The sequence below is a fragment of the Rhipicephalus microplus genome, chromosome 6, assembly GCF_043290135.1.
Source record: "Rhipicephalus microplus isolate Deutch F79 chromosome 6, USDA_Rmic, whole genome shotgun sequence".
Classification (NCBI taxonomy): Eukaryota; Metazoa; Arthropoda; class Arachnida; order Ixodida; family Ixodidae; genus Rhipicephalus; species Rhipicephalus microplus.
The window spans coordinates 7,714,266-7,731,655 of record NC_134705.1 but is presented as its reverse complement, the minus strand read 5'-3'; the positions used below and the strand labels follow the sequence as shown (position 1 = coordinate 7,731,655).

At 44.0% G+C, this 17,390-nt stretch overlaps 1 protein-coding gene across 15 annotated transcripts in view; it reads left to right on the top strand.

Annotated features, from left to right (window-relative positions):
* The window catches only part of LOC119167754 (prolyl hydroxylase EGLN3), a 321,255-nt gene that overhangs the window by 64,885 nt on the left and 238,980 nt on the right, over positions 1-17,390 (top strand). For all 15 annotated transcript variants that reach the window (XR_012883846.1, XR_012883847.1, XR_005109295.2 and 12 more), the window contains one exon: positions 8,286-8,535. Coding sequence is in view for 9 of the 15 variants with exons in the window: in XM_075865257.1 (XP_075721372.1) it covers positions 8,286-8,535 (250 nt within the window). In the remaining 6 variants the exon portion in view is untranslated. The remainder of the gene's footprint in view (positions 1-8,285; positions 8,536-17,390) is intronic.

Here is a 17,390-nt window from a genome sequence, read left to right as displayed (position 1 = left end):
TCAATCTTCGCACTGTAAGCATTTTAGTAGTGTCAACTTGCTGCTCCTTCCATGCCTCACTGTTCTCATGAGCTGCATTTGTGAATGTGTGCATGTTATAAAGCTATTGTTGCTTGGTGGCGACGTGGAACTTAACCCTGGGTCTCCGAAAGAAGACCCTTGCCATTCTAATAAAGAACTGATGGTGTTTCTCAAAAGTTTAGGCACTGAAATGGACAAAAACCATGCGGAAGTACTTTACCAGATTATTGAAGGAAAACAAATGCAACTAAATCTCGAGCAGAAAGTAAACAGCATAAATGAAAGACAACTGTCGAGCAAAAACTGGCTGTTACGCAAAAGTCGAGCAAACTTCAGACAGTAAACACAGAAGCAGTCCGTTAGGAAGCAAGCAGTCTTGCCAAGCGTCTAGACGAGTTCGAAAACCGTTTGAGGCGCAATAATTTGATTTTTTATGGCTTCAAGGACAGTCAATCTGAATCTTGGTCTGAATCCGAAAAAAGAATGCGCGAGCTTTTGTCTTCCACGCTTGACTTGCAACTATCTGAGGACGCAATTCAATGGGCACATAGACTAGAGAAATTTTTTCCTGACAAATGCCACCCAGTTATTGCGAAGTTCTGAAGCTTTAAGTTAAAGGAGTCTGTTTTGGCCGCTCAGTCAAAGCTAAGGAATTCCGGTATTCAAATATCAGAGGATTATTTTGTTGCCACGCGCACTTCACGTAAGCAATTACATGAATATGGAAAGGCCAGTGGCCAGCAATTTTCTGTTCGCGACAATAAATATTTATAATAAAAAGTGCTATGCTTATTTCCCGTCATTTGGTAGCGTATGCGAAATAGACACGGACAGCAGCGAAGTGCCTCTTGTGAAGGACGCCACTACTTTATCCGATGGACAGGCCTCTTCAGCATAGCTATCGGCCTGTGAGCAGCATGATCTCGAAGTTACCGGTCGAATTGTTTCTTTTCTTTTTTTCAAATGTACGCAGCGTAATGAACAAGCGAACTGACCTGTCCTCCCTTATCGACACGTGTAAAGTTGATATAGTAGTGCTCACCGATACGTGGCTTTCCCCAAGTGTTACCAACGACAAAATACTTGAATGTAGTGTGGCCTTCAACATCTATTGTGATCGCGATAATAGACTGGGAGGAGGTGTTTTAATTGCCATTTCAGATCACTTGCGCTCATACATTGTACCTACCACGTGTTCCTTAGAGCTTATTTGTGTGTGCTCACGCATCAACCACCGTAACATTATTTCTTGCTGCTGCTACCGACTGCCTGTTTTTTCTTCCTCGTTTTGCACTGATTTGCATGACACATAGTCTTTATGTTATTGCCCAATTCCCATACGTGCCTTTATTTTTGTTGGGTGATTTTAACTTTCCAAGCATTAAGTGGTCTTTCACAGGTGCTCTTCAAGCAATGTGTCCAGTGAATCCTCAGAATTTCTAAACTTGTGCCATGACTTTCATCTTTCACAAGTTATCACCGAACCAACCCGAACCACTTCGACAAGTGCAAATATACTCGACCTCGTGTTAACCACTTCCTCCGATGTGGTTTATGAACTATGCTTTTTACCCGGTTTAAGCAATCATTCTTCCGTATACTTTACCATTCACAGTAAATTTAAACACCCTGTTCCCCAACCGAAGCTTATTAGAAATTACAACAGGGCAGATTTTGCTGCAGTTAAGGGGGGACACTGTACTTGAGACGAAATGTCAGATATTTTCATGAATTTATAAGGAAAATTTACAGCAATATAAAATTTTGGTACTGATTTCAAAAATACAATTACTGTTCCTCTAAACCAATTAGTTTCAAAATATTCTAAAATTCATTACCTATTGTTTGCCGGTATACTGAGACGGGAAATTTGTATTGCAGAGCTGCTATTGGCACATGCCTGTATACTTATGAACATAAGCTACACAACGGTGGGAGTGCTTTTTTTATTTGATAATTTTAGCAAGGTTTGTCACACCTTGCACTCCAGTATTGCAGACATGCCCACATTATGCTCCAATTTCTGGCAAAAAAATTGATTTTTTTAAGATCTTAATCGACAATTCACACCTATCATTGTGTAAACTAGATACGGCTACATGTCGCAACAAAAATGACAGCCCTAGCTGCTCTGGAGGCAGAGATATCTTTTAGACAAGTTTGCAACTGCAGCAAAATTTGAATCCTCAGAAATCATGCAAAAACACAAGAAGTCCATTTTGGACAGACAGTAGCATGGAAAAAGCTGTGTATTTACAATGATTTGCAAATTCAGCTTTCTCAGTGGGCACCAGGCATGTAGTCCTGTTTTGCATCACCTAAATGACGTTTTTTCAATGCCCGCTGCATGTTTTCTGCAGAGGCACACTTGCGAGCTGATGCGGTCGCCTTGGGCTCGTCTGCCGACTAGGCCGCTTACCAGTTCGGTGACGTCTATGCGCGACGAATCTGCGCGCGTAATCCGCGATCCGTCCCATAATAAAGCGATTTTCCGGCTTGTCCAGATTGAGTTGTTGATGTCGCGGACCGAACTCGTGCACTCGCTCATCAATTTCAAGGCTCCAAGAGCAGCGAGGCGTTAGTTTCCTTTTCAAGTAAGATTGCCACATTTTCGAGTGCAGGCCGCAGCGCAATATGTTTATCGTTGCAGACGCTTCATTACAAGCACTCTACCTGTTGCCAGTAGCCTTCATTGTGCGGGCGGCGGGCACGTTCACCGTAAACGGATTGATTATCTGCTGTTTGCGGACGCGCGGCATCGGCACGTTTAGCGATTAGGCTGCGCTTCTGTTTTATCGTTGCAAAGATTGCCGTCTCTCGTAGCTTCACTTCTGCCTTTTTTACTTGCCGTCCTGTAACTGTTGAAGCTCCATAACACGGCCGCTTTCAGCGACGTTGTCGACAACCGACGGGTTCTTACGTGAGTTAGGCCTACACCGGTGACTCGGCGACCGCTGTTGAACGCCGCGAGTTTGCTATCCTCTCTGTCCTGAGTGATAGCAGGGCTCTTTCTGTAGTTCACAGCAAAGGAACGATCGCCACACTCGCTTCACAAATTAGCGCGGCGAGGAACTTCTTTACTGCGGCAGGCAGTCGACAGCACCATGACACAATAGCACATGTCCGTGCGCGTTACGATGAAAAAGCAGATGCCGGAAACGCCTTTTGGGCAATCGGGCGCCCAGGTTTCGTCACGTGCCCCAAGCAGCCAATAAAATCACGCGTTGGTGCTTCTTGATGACACTTTTTTTTTTTAACTAATGAGCAAGGCAAGCCACTGGAGGCGGGAAATTGAAAATGAACCACCCTTCCAAACTAGACCAAGATGACCACGATAGCTCGTGTGTAACGGCAACGGTTCGGCGTGGAAAAAGCGCGACTTTAGCGTCTATTTGTGTTCAGATTCATCTCACAGGGGTGTTACAAATTGATTTTGTGCCAGAAATAATGACGCGAGAAGCTTCAAACTTCTCAGGTAAGCGCAAAAATACATAGTGTTCATGTGATGTCACTTCGTTGTCGCCTTCTCCCGCCATGCCTGGGTACCTACGGCAGTTCGCGTGCTGCAGCGCGGTTTATTGGGGGCTTGTCATCTGTTGCTGTGTACGATGTTGAAAGGGAAGCATTGCGGTTTTTTGTTGTCGTACTTTAACGAGCTCATCGGATCCGGCAGGCCTCGTTTGTTCACTCGATTCAAGAGTAGAAAGTCAAGATGGGCGACACGTATACCAGCCACCTCGTACACCGGCAGCCCGCCAAAACCTACGAGGGCCCATTTTCTCGCTTTCACTACAAATGCCACAAAATGCGTGGCCCAAGCAAGTGAAAGCCAAAAGTCTCTCGAGACGCAATTTTAAGAGTGGATGAGTGAAGCGCAGCAGCTCCCATCAAAATTAAATGAGCCGTGCCGAGCTGGGCAAGTTTACAAGAGATAATATATTAATATTAATATATCGCTGCGGCCCACGCCACCAAAGTAGCAGCGCCTTCCCCCTCAAGTGTTTTAAACAGTGCTTATGTTGAGCCTATTTGACTGAAATTTGCGGAAACAGCCGAGGAAAATAAGTGAGGCAGATAGAGACTTCGCGTGGTGCGTGCCGCAGTAATGCCGGTCATCACTTTTTTTTTTCGCGTATATTTTGACACCCTTTTCATCTTGTATTTTACTTTTTTTGTATGCTAATGTACAGTGGAGTTCCTGAAAATGATGGGAGACCGTGTTAGGGAATTAATGGACCAATTTTTCAAAATCCTGACCCCCCCCCCCCAACTCGAACCGATCGACTATTCTTCAGGGTGAAGTAACATTGCTTCGCATCCATTTTCACAGTTTGTTTCAATGCAATACCCGAGTTTCCGCGATCACCATCAAGATTTTAACCGCCTCCATGACACGCTGATTGTGCATGCGGTGGTCCCGGACAAGTTTACAGTATCTTGGTAAGCTATCTCTGTTTGCAGGCTAGTGCTTGGCTATGGCACTAACCCGGAAGAAAGTTACACCTGAAGATGTAAATATCACCGAGTTTCTTCAAGTAGTTTTTTTGTAAATCCGCGCCAGCCAAACAAGCCGGTACTTTTTGGAAAATCGCAATGAGCGTTCTCAATTTTGGGTAATAACTTTCGGCGAAGAAACACCCCGAAACTTTGCTCCCTTTTCGGGGACTACTAAATCAACTTGCCTCACTAGCAGCCCTCAAACTTGCATCGTGAGGCACAACCGTAGTCCCTCAATACCATAGTCCCTCAATACAAAAACAGTATTGAGGGACTATGGCTCAACTAAACGTGTGCAAGCACGAGGAGACAACACGGCAGCGGCAGGCGACGGAGTCGGTGGGTACCAGGGCATGACGGTGGTGTATTTCGGAAGTGACGAATAGGTGCTGCGTGACGCACGTGCACACTATGTATAGTTGCATATTCCGGAAATGTCAACATCAAAAAGTCCTTTTTTTCGCGATTTTTGGACTTTTAAGACCTGTGTCCCCCTTTAACCACGAACTTGATGTGTTCCTTGAAGCCTACATGCTAAAATTTGAAGAACGCTCTGTTGAATCCAACTGGAATATTTTTAAGGATAAAGTTTTAAGTTTGGTTTCACTGCAGGCTGTTTCAGGTAAACATCGGTCCCCTTGGTTTACTTCTTTGTTAAATCGCCTTTTGAATAGGAAGAAGCGTGTGTTTAGAAAACCAGAGTAATGAATATGGTGTGCTTATCGTGAATGTACTACGCAGTATAAGGAGGCAGTCGAGAAAACCAAGGAAATTTTTTATAAAAGCACACTTCCCTCGTTACTTGTAATGAACGCGAAAAAGTTTTGGAATGTCGTAGGTAGTCATAAACAGAATACAATATCTTTAAGTAACAGTAATGGTGTACCGATTCCGAGTTCTAAATGTTGTTCTGTGGTCAATCATGTATTTTCGAAATCCTTTTTATCGTCAGCTGTGTCTTTTCCTTGTATTACTGAACATAACTTGCCTGTTAGGACATAACTTCTCTGTTATAGATCCTGCTTTTATTTATTTTGATTGTGTACAGAAGCTAATTCGTGGCCTGAACTTGTCTTCGTCTTGCGTAGTGGAAGGCATCACTCCAAAGTTTTTGAAAAGTACGGATGTTTATTCTTCGATGTTTTTGTCAAAACTGTTTTCCAGTCCTTAACATCTTGTTCTTTACCACGTGACTGGAAGGTGGGCAAAGTGATACCATTATTTAAATCTGGTAATGCTCAGTCCCCTTTGAATAACTAACTGATATCCCTCACCAGTGTACTTTGTAAGCTTTTAGAACACATAATTTATTCTCATCTCGTGGCCTTTCTAGATACAAATTAAATTATCTCTCTCCCAATTATCATGGCTTCCGTAATCATTCTTTATGTGAAACAAAACTGGTTTCCTTTACACATGATCTTTTCGCGGCATTGGGCAGTGGACTAATCATTGATTGTATATTCTTGGACTTCTCTAAAGCTTTAAATCTTGTTTCACACCAGTTACTCTGTTTTAAGCCAAGGAAAATAAACATTGACCCATATATTAAGATGGATCGAATACTTCCTTGCTAACCAGACTCAGTTTGTCACCACCAACAATAACAATTCACAAGAGTTTTCTATCACTTCTGGTGTGTCACAGGGGTCAGTTTTAGGCCCTCTTCTCTTTCTTGTTTACATCAATGACCTGCCTAATAGTATTCTATTATCAATTAAATTATTTGCTGATGACTGTGTTATTTATAGAAACGCTTGCACTAATACTGATGCTCATTTCCTGCAACAAGGTCTTAACGAAGTTTCTTCCTGGTGCACTAAATGGGAACATGCGATTTAGCGCTAATAAATGCAAGGTAATGCGAGTTTCTCCCACCGTTAGTTCTATTGATGTTCCCGAATACCTAATCAATGATAGTGTCTTATAAAGTGTTTCATGCTCAGGGTCGCAAGTCTAGTGTCTTCAGGGTCACACACCTCTGTCTGTCCCGGCCACATCGTCGCCCGTGCCCCCTTTTCTTCTTTTTTTTTTCATCTTTCTCTTTTCTAATTTCTCTTCAAATTTAATAGGCGTTATTCAAATCAAACGTGCATCCTTTCGTTGTCCTCTTTTTCATATTTTGTCATATACTCAAGACACAGGCAAAGTTTGTAATTTGTTTCCATTGCCTGTTAGGCGATGAGTAGTACATGTTTTCTATCGCAGTGTTTATGTACACTATAAAAAGTACGAAAATGTTTTCTGGTTTGTATATTTAGGCGTGTTTTCAAAGAAGCAACACTAGATAGTATGAAGCTATGCTGGGACATTTACTTTTGTGATAGTGTACACATCAGTGCGGGACAACATTGATGCTTTTGTTGGTCACTGGGAAGCGCAGTGGCAGCTGGCACTGGTTGGTTATTGTGGCCTAGAGAATAAAGTTATAGGTTATCAAGACATTAAGTGCATTTAGGGTTTAACTTAGTGATAATTGAATACTAAGCTATGGCTCTGCAACCTGTTTAGTACGAGTGGTAAGGGCCCTCATGAACTGCAGTCAACCAGATAATGTAGCGACAGCACATTCTAATGACAGCAGCAGATCTCTATTGGTGGGACGACGCAAGATGAAAAAAAAAAAAAATATCGTGATAAAAACAGACGGCAAAAGTTAATTTTGCAGATGTGCATGCTTGAAACATTGATTTGATGTTCAGTGAATGTGGTTGTGCCATGCTAGCAACTAAAGCTTGAACTGCTTGGGAAGTTTTTTGAGAGTGAAAAAGTGACACTCGGAAAGTGTCAGTGTAGCAGGGAACCTTGCTGGTTACTATAGCAATAGTAAATAGAGCTATGTCTGTCTTGAAGTTGCGTCGTCCTATCGATAAATATCCACTTCCATCACTGGACCTAGAGGTGAATGCTGTTTATACTTAATAGGGCTATTGACAAGAAAAGCATCAGTTGTTTTTTTTTGTGTTAAATGAGGGGTCAATTCCCCGAGAGTCTAGAAAATGTACGGCTCTGCACCCTGATAAAGTAATTACAGTGTGTTTTTAAATGCTCCTATGCCGTGTTGGTCTAGTGGCTAAGGTACTCGGCAGCTGATCCGCAGGTCGCGGAATCGAACGTGCTGCATTTCCGATGGAAGTGAAAATGCTGTAGGCCCCTGTGCTCAGATTTGGTTACACGTTAAAGAACCCCAGGTGGTCGAAATTTCCAGAGCCCTCCACTTCGGCGTCTCTCATAATCGTCTGCTGGATTTGAGATGTTAACCCCTACATATCTATCAGTCAAATGTTTTTTAGTGCTAATTTCATTTTTCACTGAACCCTGATGTCCCAACACGATAACAGCTTTTTGTCACGTCCTCGTGCCACTCCGCACTGTTGGTGGCACACAGGCGGCCATTTTGAATGTTTCGGTGCCTGACTTGACTGCAACTAGCCAGTAGGCTGCATGAGGTACCAGAATCAGCACTGTAGCCTGACAACACTAGTGAAGCTAGTGTTGATGTCGGAAGGTGTGCCATGGGAAAATTGACTTCATTAATATAAAACATTTTATCAGCATTTGCTGCTAAGCTTCACACTTGCTCGGAGCTGTCTCTGTGTACAGGAGATTTGTATGACGAAAAAAACTAGTGCTTCGAAAAAAGATGTCAGAACCCCTATAAGTGGTCGAACGCTTAGTGACCCCACATGAAGGGCGTGAATGTTAAATCTTGATGCAGAAAAACTTTTATTGAGCAAAGCTTGAGGTGTGATGAATGTGATGTGCAGCACTCGCCAGCATCACCACCGCCACTGCTAATGGCTGGTTCAGCCAGTGTGCTGAACCCCCCCACGCCTCCCGTGACGACAGTTGTGGAGGTGCTGGCACCTTCAACGGCAGTACCCCCAGATGCTGGCATTGCTGCAGACATTCCCAACTACGACCCCAATGACCCAGTCAACCAGGCCTGGTGGAATGACACCTTGTCCTCCTTGGGACTCGGCACAGAGGCCAGTGGGTCCGACTTGGCTAATAATGGTAGGAAAAACATCATGGTGTTAAGATTTGATGTACCATCTTTTTTTTTTTTGCAAACACTAAATGCGTTCATCTTCTGATATGCTAAAAAAACAAAATACAATGACCATGAAAACATTTAAGGAAAGGATATCTGTTGAATGAATGCAGGCAGTGCAGGTTCTTAAAACCATTTATTGTTCAAGCTAGCTGTTCAAGTGCTACTCACCAATTTCGGATGTTTTAAACAAATGAGCAGGACACATAAGTCACTGGATGGTGACCGCGACTGTGAATAAAGAAAGAAGTTACAGTTTTTATTAGAGGGCAAAGCAATGAATCCAATTGCAACAAATTCAATTGTTATACGGCGGTAAGCTACCACCTTGCTTCTTTAGTATGCAAGATGTGGTAGCCCAACAAATCACTGCCGTAAGGAAATGCAGTCACTGCAGCAGGCCCATTGACCTTTGTGCTATTTATGGCTTTAACGCAAACTTTGCGGTATGTACATACATGTACAGTTACGAGCATTTTGATAGTCCCCATGAAGGTGCTGCTCCAGACAGAGTAGGCACTTCCTGTTGGTGTTGTGTAGCCCATGATTGGGCACACATTGAAGTACTATGTGCGAGAGAATGTTAACAATGTGGACATTTATGCAAAGACCTTCATGACAGTGGCGAAAATACAGCTGTAGTCTCCACATAATTGTTATAGCAATAAAGTCGTTAACATGTCATACTAGAAACTACATGCAGTCTTTAATTTTTAGAAAGCTGCATTTCAAGTGAAAGTTGTATGCCCTTTGCTGTTTGCACTGAATCATGGCAGTGTTTTGATGTGATCATTAAAAACAATGCTGCAGCTGAGAATGTATTGAGCTAAATATGAGAATAAAAGGAAAGCGTGGGTTAGGTTCATAGCATTGCTCGGCAATGGTGCGAACCTGATACTTGCATTTGCAGCTTAGCATCCCTTTTGGCAATAGCTCAGTGTGTTCTGAATAATAAAACACTGTGAAATAAGCACTACACTGGCATCTCACCTGTTTGTGTGAACAGCGAATTTATGGTGAGCCCCTGAATGTAAAAAAAATAAACAACTTGTTCTGCACATGTATCTAAGTGCAAAATGAAGGCCCTTGCAGCTTAGCATTCCTTTTGGCAGTAGCTCAGTGTGTTCTGAATAATAAAACACTGTGAAATAAGCGCTTCACAGGCATCTAACCTGTTTGTGTGAACAGCCAATTCATGGTGAGCCACTGAATGTAAAAAAATACAACTTGTTCTACACATGTATCTAAGTTCAAAATGAAGGCTTTTACAGCTTAGCATTCCTTTTGGCAGAAGCTCAGTGTGTTCTGAAGAATAAAACACTGTGAAATAAGTAGCTCAGTGTGTTCTGAAGAATAAAACACTGTGAAATAAGCACTTCGCAGGAATCTCACCTGTTTATGTAAATAGCCAATCTATGGTGAGCCACTGAATTAAAAAAAAACTACTTATTCTACACGTGTACCTAAGCTCAAAATGAAGGTCTGCAGTTTTATCAGTTCATGAAGCATGTTTGTTTAGGTTAGTTTACTAGCAGTATTATTTTTTCTTTGTTCAAGGCCAAATTATAATGCAAGTATTGATAAGCTTATGAGTGACATTCATCGTATCTACCTAAGTCTAACATGCACCTGATTTTTTTAATGCACTTTACCCTGTCTCATCTAGTTAAGTGATCATATTAAATGTGAGGTATTTCTTAGCGAACTGCAGGCACTTTTAGTATTCTATCTGCATATCTATCTAGTCACGTACATGTGGATGTTCTCATGGTTGCCTCTAACTTGCAGTAAACGAAAATTAGTATGAGAGGTTAAGAAGGTTTCACGAATATGTCTAGCTGGTCGTGACATGACTAACATCGAAATCCTGTCCCATACATCATCTTACCCTTTCCTCCTGACACTTGTGGTACATACCCACATATCAGAAGCTGTAGTATATGCCACAGGTGGCTGACAGTTTGTGCAGTCCAACACAAATATGTCAAAGTCAAAGTGGATCGCGAATTAGTTCGATATATGAAAAATTCGATATGAAAAAACAGAGGCCTTGAGAGCTTACCTGTAGCAGATCATTACCGGCAATAGGCGTATTCAAGAATGACAACTAATTCCACACACATGCCGTAACAGAATGATTTATTTGCGTGAAAAAAAAAAAAAATCACTTACCTTGGTCTGCTTCTTCCTTTTTGAAATGAAGTTGAAGAGGCTAGTCTAGATCTTATTGCTGTCCAGGTGCGACAGTCCGGTTTCCTCCATGTCCCCGATACAACGGCAAATAATGCTGAACGCTGCCGCGTTGTAACTTATTTTTAACGCACATTGACACACCGACAAAGAAAAGAAGAGTAAAACACCAGTGCTACTGCCGCTACTTCAGCAGCGGAGTACACATGTGTAGCCAGCGCCTTATCCAGACCATCCAGCACCTCATCTGAACCATCCTCCTCATCACTTGAGCTGTCGAACTGGGCATCCTGGGTCCCTGTGACTGCAGCTACTATTTTTTCAATAGCGAGGCTCGCAACGGCCCGAACAATGCAGTCCGCTTCCATGAAGTCGTCCGCAGACACTTCGTGTGGAACTGCTGCTGGGAAGCGGGATGACAACTCGTGAAATGCATCTTCTATGCATTCGTCGTCGTTGTCGTCTTCACTGGTTTCTGCAAATTATGCCATCTTGAAGCCTGCCTTGCAGAAGTAGTTTACCACGGTGTCCGTCTTCACGTCTCGCCAGGCGCTGAAGATCTCTGCAGGAGAAAACTTCGCGGAAATTTCCGGCCAATCCTTCGTCATCCACAACTGGAGGTCCTGGCTGCTGACAGCTTCGCTTTCGCCAGAATTGGTTTTGCCAACGATATAGTAGTGCAGTTTAAATCGGTGAAGCCAACTAATGTTGTCGGTGAAGTTGTTTCACCGAGTGCAGTGGCAAACCATTTGGCCTTGGTGATCAGCATCGGGTCGACCACCGGGATGTTCTTCGCGCGCACTTCTAAAAACCAAGTATACAGTGCCCTTTCTACATTCCCATGGTCATAAGCGTGCAAATGACAGGCACCCGGCGTTCGCTGCTCCGCCACCTTTGCCATGATATTGGCCTTGTTTTTCAACAAGGTACTCAGAGTACTCCATGGTATCCCGAAGTCGTTCACGACGGTCGAAAATTTCTCGCCCGCCTCAACACGCTGAATAGCCTTCAACTCCGTCACAAAGTCAAGGGTCTTGACTTCTTGACACTGGCCATAGCTACCCGAGAAGTCAACAATTCAAGGAGTTCGTAGCGGCTTTGCACACCACGCACGCAAAAAAGAAATGCTGCACATGTGATGGTACGTAGACGACGCGACAACAGAAGCAAAGTGCTCACGAGGCGATGGCCACCTGCGAGATGGATGAATGGACGGATGGATGGATTGTCATGGCTCTACTCTTTAGATCGGGTGGCGGCTAATGTCACTTAGCCATAATAATTCGTGAACAGAACTAGATTTGTCTTTTTTTTCATTAAATAGTAAGTTAAGGACTGGCATTTGTAGTTAAAGATTTAATTTTCACTCGTGCCTCGATTGTAGCCACCAATCAGATAACCTCCTTGTTATTTCTACCTGTTTAAAGTCTATTTTGCCCTCCATGTTCCTAAACTCCAGTGCTTTGAAAAACTGTGCGCCATCCTCCTAAACTAATGGGTGAAGCCCTTTACGGAACATTATCAAGTGTTCGGCAGTATCTTCCTCCTCTCCACACGTACTGCATACCGTGTCTACTCCTTCGTATTTGGCCCGATAAGTCTTGGTTTGCGATACTCCTGTCCTGGCCTCAAACAGTAGAGAACTACCCTGAGAACCATCATAGATCCTTGCCTTGGCGAATTCCTGCTTGAAAGTTCGATAGATCTCTAGTACGGAATTCTTAATCATGCCAATTCTTTACATGTATATCTCAGTTTCCTTCACCTTCTTCTTAACCGGTAGCTCTTTTTGGTTTGGCCCCCTGCTATTTTCTAAGTATTTACCCGTCAATTTTCTGGTTCGCTTCTTCCATTTTGTGTCGACATTCTTCATGTACAAGTAGCTGAAAACCTTCCTAGCCCAATTCTCCTCCCCCATTTCTCTCAAGGGCTTCTCAAATTTACCTACATACCCCCCTCCTTCCCTTCCGCTGCAAGGGGTCCCCCATCACTTCCACCAGTTCACTAGGGGTCCTTGGCACATCCATCAGCTGAAAACCACTGATGTACTACTAGGAACCCTCCTTTCAGCCCTTTCCCTCTCTCATTGTGAAAATGGAGCCACTTCGCCACTTGATCCATTCTTGTCTATTAAGGTGCATAAGGCACTTCCTTGTTAGAATTTTTCTGTCAGCCTTGTTCTTATATATTTAATAGCTTCGTCCCCTTCTAGCCTAACACCGTGAGCTGTAGTTATAAACCTCTGCTATAGGCTTGTATCATTATGTAGGGAGTTTAGATAGTTCCAAAATTTTGCAGGGGCCTTTCTATCCTTTTTATGTACTCCTGCCAACCACGGAGCCCCCTTTATTTTAGTCTTTTCATTGATCAGAAGAGATGCTTCCCTTCTACAATTAGAAAGATACGCCATTTTCTTATAACATCATCTGTTAGTTCACCCCGCTGCTTAGCATGTCTGTGTACCCTAGAGGCTTCCTGATGTTTTGCTATGGCTCTCTTAACTTCCTCATCCTACCAACTTTTGGATTTGTCTCTTTTTTCAAAGTGGCTTGTCACGTGCCTTAGCAAGCTCTAGATCAAACAGTCTAATTAAATTCGTGTGCGTCCACACTGTTTTATTACCCTCAGTGATTACTTTCTTAATTTGTTTAGTAGCTATTTCTATTTGCCTTTTTGAATAAAAATTCCCCTGTAGTTGCTCATCTTGCCTCCTTCCCACTTTCATTGCTCTTCCAAACCTTAGCTTGATGCATTTGTGGTCACTACCCGGACTTCTCGAGCCATATTCATCGAAATGCATTTTCCCGAGCCTATCATACGTCTTATGCGACATCAGTGCATAATCTATCATTGACTACAGCCTTCCTACCTCCCATGTTGTCTGCTCTTCACACTTCTCAGTACTGTTGCTAATGATCAAATCATGCTTTCACAGATATCCATGATCATTTCGCCTGTTGAGTCAGTATACCCATCTATATCTTCTATGTGCACATTCATATCTCCTAGTATAATTATCTCGCACTCTCCTTCTAATTCCGCAATGTCATTTGTGATACACTCTACCATTGCCTGGTTTTTTCTCTGGCCCTTGCTGTCGTCCACAAGTACACCGAACCAAGGAGTGTAATCTGCCCAGCTACTTTCCCTTTTAACCACAAATGTTCCCTGCATCTGTGGCCTTCGAGATTGTAAGTGCGCGGCGGGTTTCTCTCTGGCCGTCCCAATCGCACGAAGAGCATTTGTTTCCAGAGGTGGCCGAGGCCCGCTCTTTTCTCCGCACCGCGGCACTCTTTCTTTCGGTCGAAAAGGTGCTGGCGAAGCTTCTATGTGGCGAGGAAAAAATGGTTTTGTGCTTTTGTGTTCGTTAGGAAATGTTGGGTCAAGGACTATGAGAGGCAAAGTCAATGCTGGGGCGTTTTATTTTCAAATGGCGTTTTTATTTTGCTGTAGATTGGTGCCGCCCGTATTAGAGCAGTTGAAATTGCGATGTCTCTTCAAAAGATGCGCATTATACTAGAAACTATACTTCGAAGTTTGCAGGCGGTGTAGAAGAAGGGGGGGGGGGGGGCACCGGCGAAAAAGAAAGAAAAATGGCAGCTCGATCCGCAAGGGAGGTCAGACGACTGTAGCGTTCAATGTCCGTGGATTACTCTACACTCAATTGAATGGATTCTTCTTGGTATCATTGAACTAGCGCTGCTTTTCATTGTAATGTTGTTTGAGGATTCTCGCAGACGTGCTAATGTGATCACAGCTGCACCACGACCTAGTTTTATTGCTTCTTAAAAGCGTTTTTGTTTCTTAGGCTGGCGTGCCGGCCGTCGAGCCGTGCTTGCCGCAACTGGTCTTCCTTATAAATGAGGCACATTCAGTGGGACTTGTCAACGACAACCAAAACGCTGTTCAGCGTGCAACGATAAATAAACAAAATCGCAGCATATGCACGGAGTGAATGATTAGTGGGTTGAAGCGTTCGTCCATCCGTACGTCCGTCTGTGCATTCATTCGTCCATACGTCTGTCGACTCCTATCACACTACTGCACGCATCGGACCAACGAACGCTTCGCCCCACTCATCATGTCATTCACTTCATGGATATGCTGGCTACGCTGGATAGAAGGATGATTGTCCAAGTAATGCTATAAGAAGCTTCGTTCCTAGAAGCAATAAAACCACGTCGCGCTACGCGTTGCAGCTGTGATTACATCAGTGCGTCTGTAATAATTCTCTAAACAGCGTCCAATTTAAATCGGGTAGTTCCATGAAAAGAACACAAAAGTGACCCATTTATTTAAGTGTAGCCCCTGAGCGCACAATGCAGCATTCTGATTTTGCTTGTAGATTGGGCTGTCAGTTTTATTTAATGTGAATCGTTCAATAATCGCACCTACTCGCAAATCTGGCGGCGGCGAGGCCGTTGACACCGCCACTGCGCATGCTGGCGTCTCTTGCCCAAGTTTTTTTTTTTTTTTTCCTATCTAATTGTTAGAAGGGCATGCAACAGCATGACATATTCATGAAAATAATGGAAGAAACAAGACCTGACGTCACTTTCTTTAGCAGGAAAAAACTATAGCATTGACATAGCATCAATTGTATAAACCATAACCATGGAAACCTAATTAATAAATTGCTACTATTGAATCAAACATTCATTTTGACTTCCATTCCAAAATGTTCTCTCCTCTATGCAGAATGCCAGCGGCGCATGCACGCAAAGTAGCCACGTGGACGCCGCAGCATGAGCGCGTTATGATAAAATTACAACCGCTGGAGAGGAACGGTCGCTGAGCCAACCAAAGTCGGTGCTCAGCATCAGTAAATGTCTCGCTTTTTCCCCGCAATGTGTCGACGCCGTCAAGCCTGGCGCGAAAGCCACGCTCTCAAAGTGTACAACGCTTTGCATTTGCCCGCGAGGCTTCCTCAGTTTTTCCTTCCAACTATCTTCCGTCACGCCGCAGAAGCAGGAAACAGGAAAGAGGTCAAGACTACGTCTAGACTGAACGTCACTAGCTCTGCAACGACCACGGGTTGATTACAGGCGCTTTGGTCACTTATGGTCGCCCATTCGTACTGTGAGTTCTACGGTGTTCAGTAGATATGTTGAGGAATGTAAGAACGAACATCGAGATCTGATATGAAACACTGCGCTGTACATACCAGTGATGGATAGATGGAAAGTCCTTTTTGGAAAAAAAAAAAAAAAAGGGAGGCACAGGACCTCTGTGGGGACAAGCAGGACTTTCTAACTACACTACTAGCTCACAATGTCACGGGTTTTACACTTATTGTATTCACCAACACTTTTGGTACTGAGGCGATATAGGGTCAGTACTGTGGTTTGCCGGACCCCCTAAACCACTCTAATCAGGCCGCTCTGACTTTCATATTGGGCAAATAATAACTGCGTGTCCGGGTCCGTAAGGAGTGCTTCACGATAATTTGTGGTTTGCAAAGCTTGTATGGCCATTCGCCCTTTTTCAAACGCGGAACACTGCCACAGTAAGTGGTGAAGGTCTTCGCGGCAACACAGCCCGCAGTGATTGCACGTCACTGTCGCAATGTCCGGTTGTCGCCATTTTGCTAAAGAGTATGGTGTGTATGCAGAATTTGCGTAAACCTTATTACTGAAGATTTCTTGGGAGCATGAAAGCTTACACTTGCTGGAAAATAGGACTGGTGGGGTAACCTGCGCAATGCGTTTTTGACTAGCATGACGCAGGGACATGCGCACGTAGTGCATTGTGGCTACCAAAGGAGCCATTTGACTTATTTGACTTAATAGCTCATACGGGTTCACCCTGAGGGGTGGGGACAGAGAAAGATTGGTCGACCCACCTGCGGAAGCAGCAGCGGCGTGCGCCGCCGTATTGCCCCGGGCACACCCGTATGCCCCGGCGTCCAGATAATTTCTATTGGCCTGTTGGCTTTTTCATGCTTACGAATGATGCTTTGAATAGCAGCAGCTGTAGCATCCTCGGACGCTGGGCGAAACATTTCCGAGTAGGCAGCGTGCGAGTCGGTAAAAACACGAAGGGGTTTTTGTATAGTGTACGAGAGGCTTGCAGTCGCTCCCCATATGGCAAGTAGTTAGGCATGCATAGGGGTACCGTTCGGTAGATGGCACCTGTAGGCCCCAGTGAACTCAGTGGTCTGCGCGCAGATCCATGCTATACAAGCTTCGTCATCGGTAATGGCAGCGTCCGCGTATATGTCGATGGTATCTAAGCTCGCTTTCCTTAGTTGTCGCGTGGCAAGAAACTGGCAGGCACTATTATTGTGACGAGATATGGGGCGACGGAACAGTCGAGAGGCTATTGGAGTTTCCCATGGAGCTAAGGAATGATTAAGAAAAGGTGCATCATCATGCCGCTGACAATCCCAGGCCAGAAGGCGATGACCTTGTGGCGTGTTTTCCAGGCGGATGTGGTGTGGAGTGTGGGCTTCACGGATGACATCTTGCAGAGGGGGCAAAGCCCCCTGCGCTTTCAAAAGCGGATATCTTAGTGTGTTTAGGGAGCCCCGTGATGGTACGGAGAGTAGCCCGATGAAGGCGTTCCAAATTTAGGATGTCCGTTGGAGAGAACGTGTATATGGGTGCACCGTACAAAATCTTTCCAACAG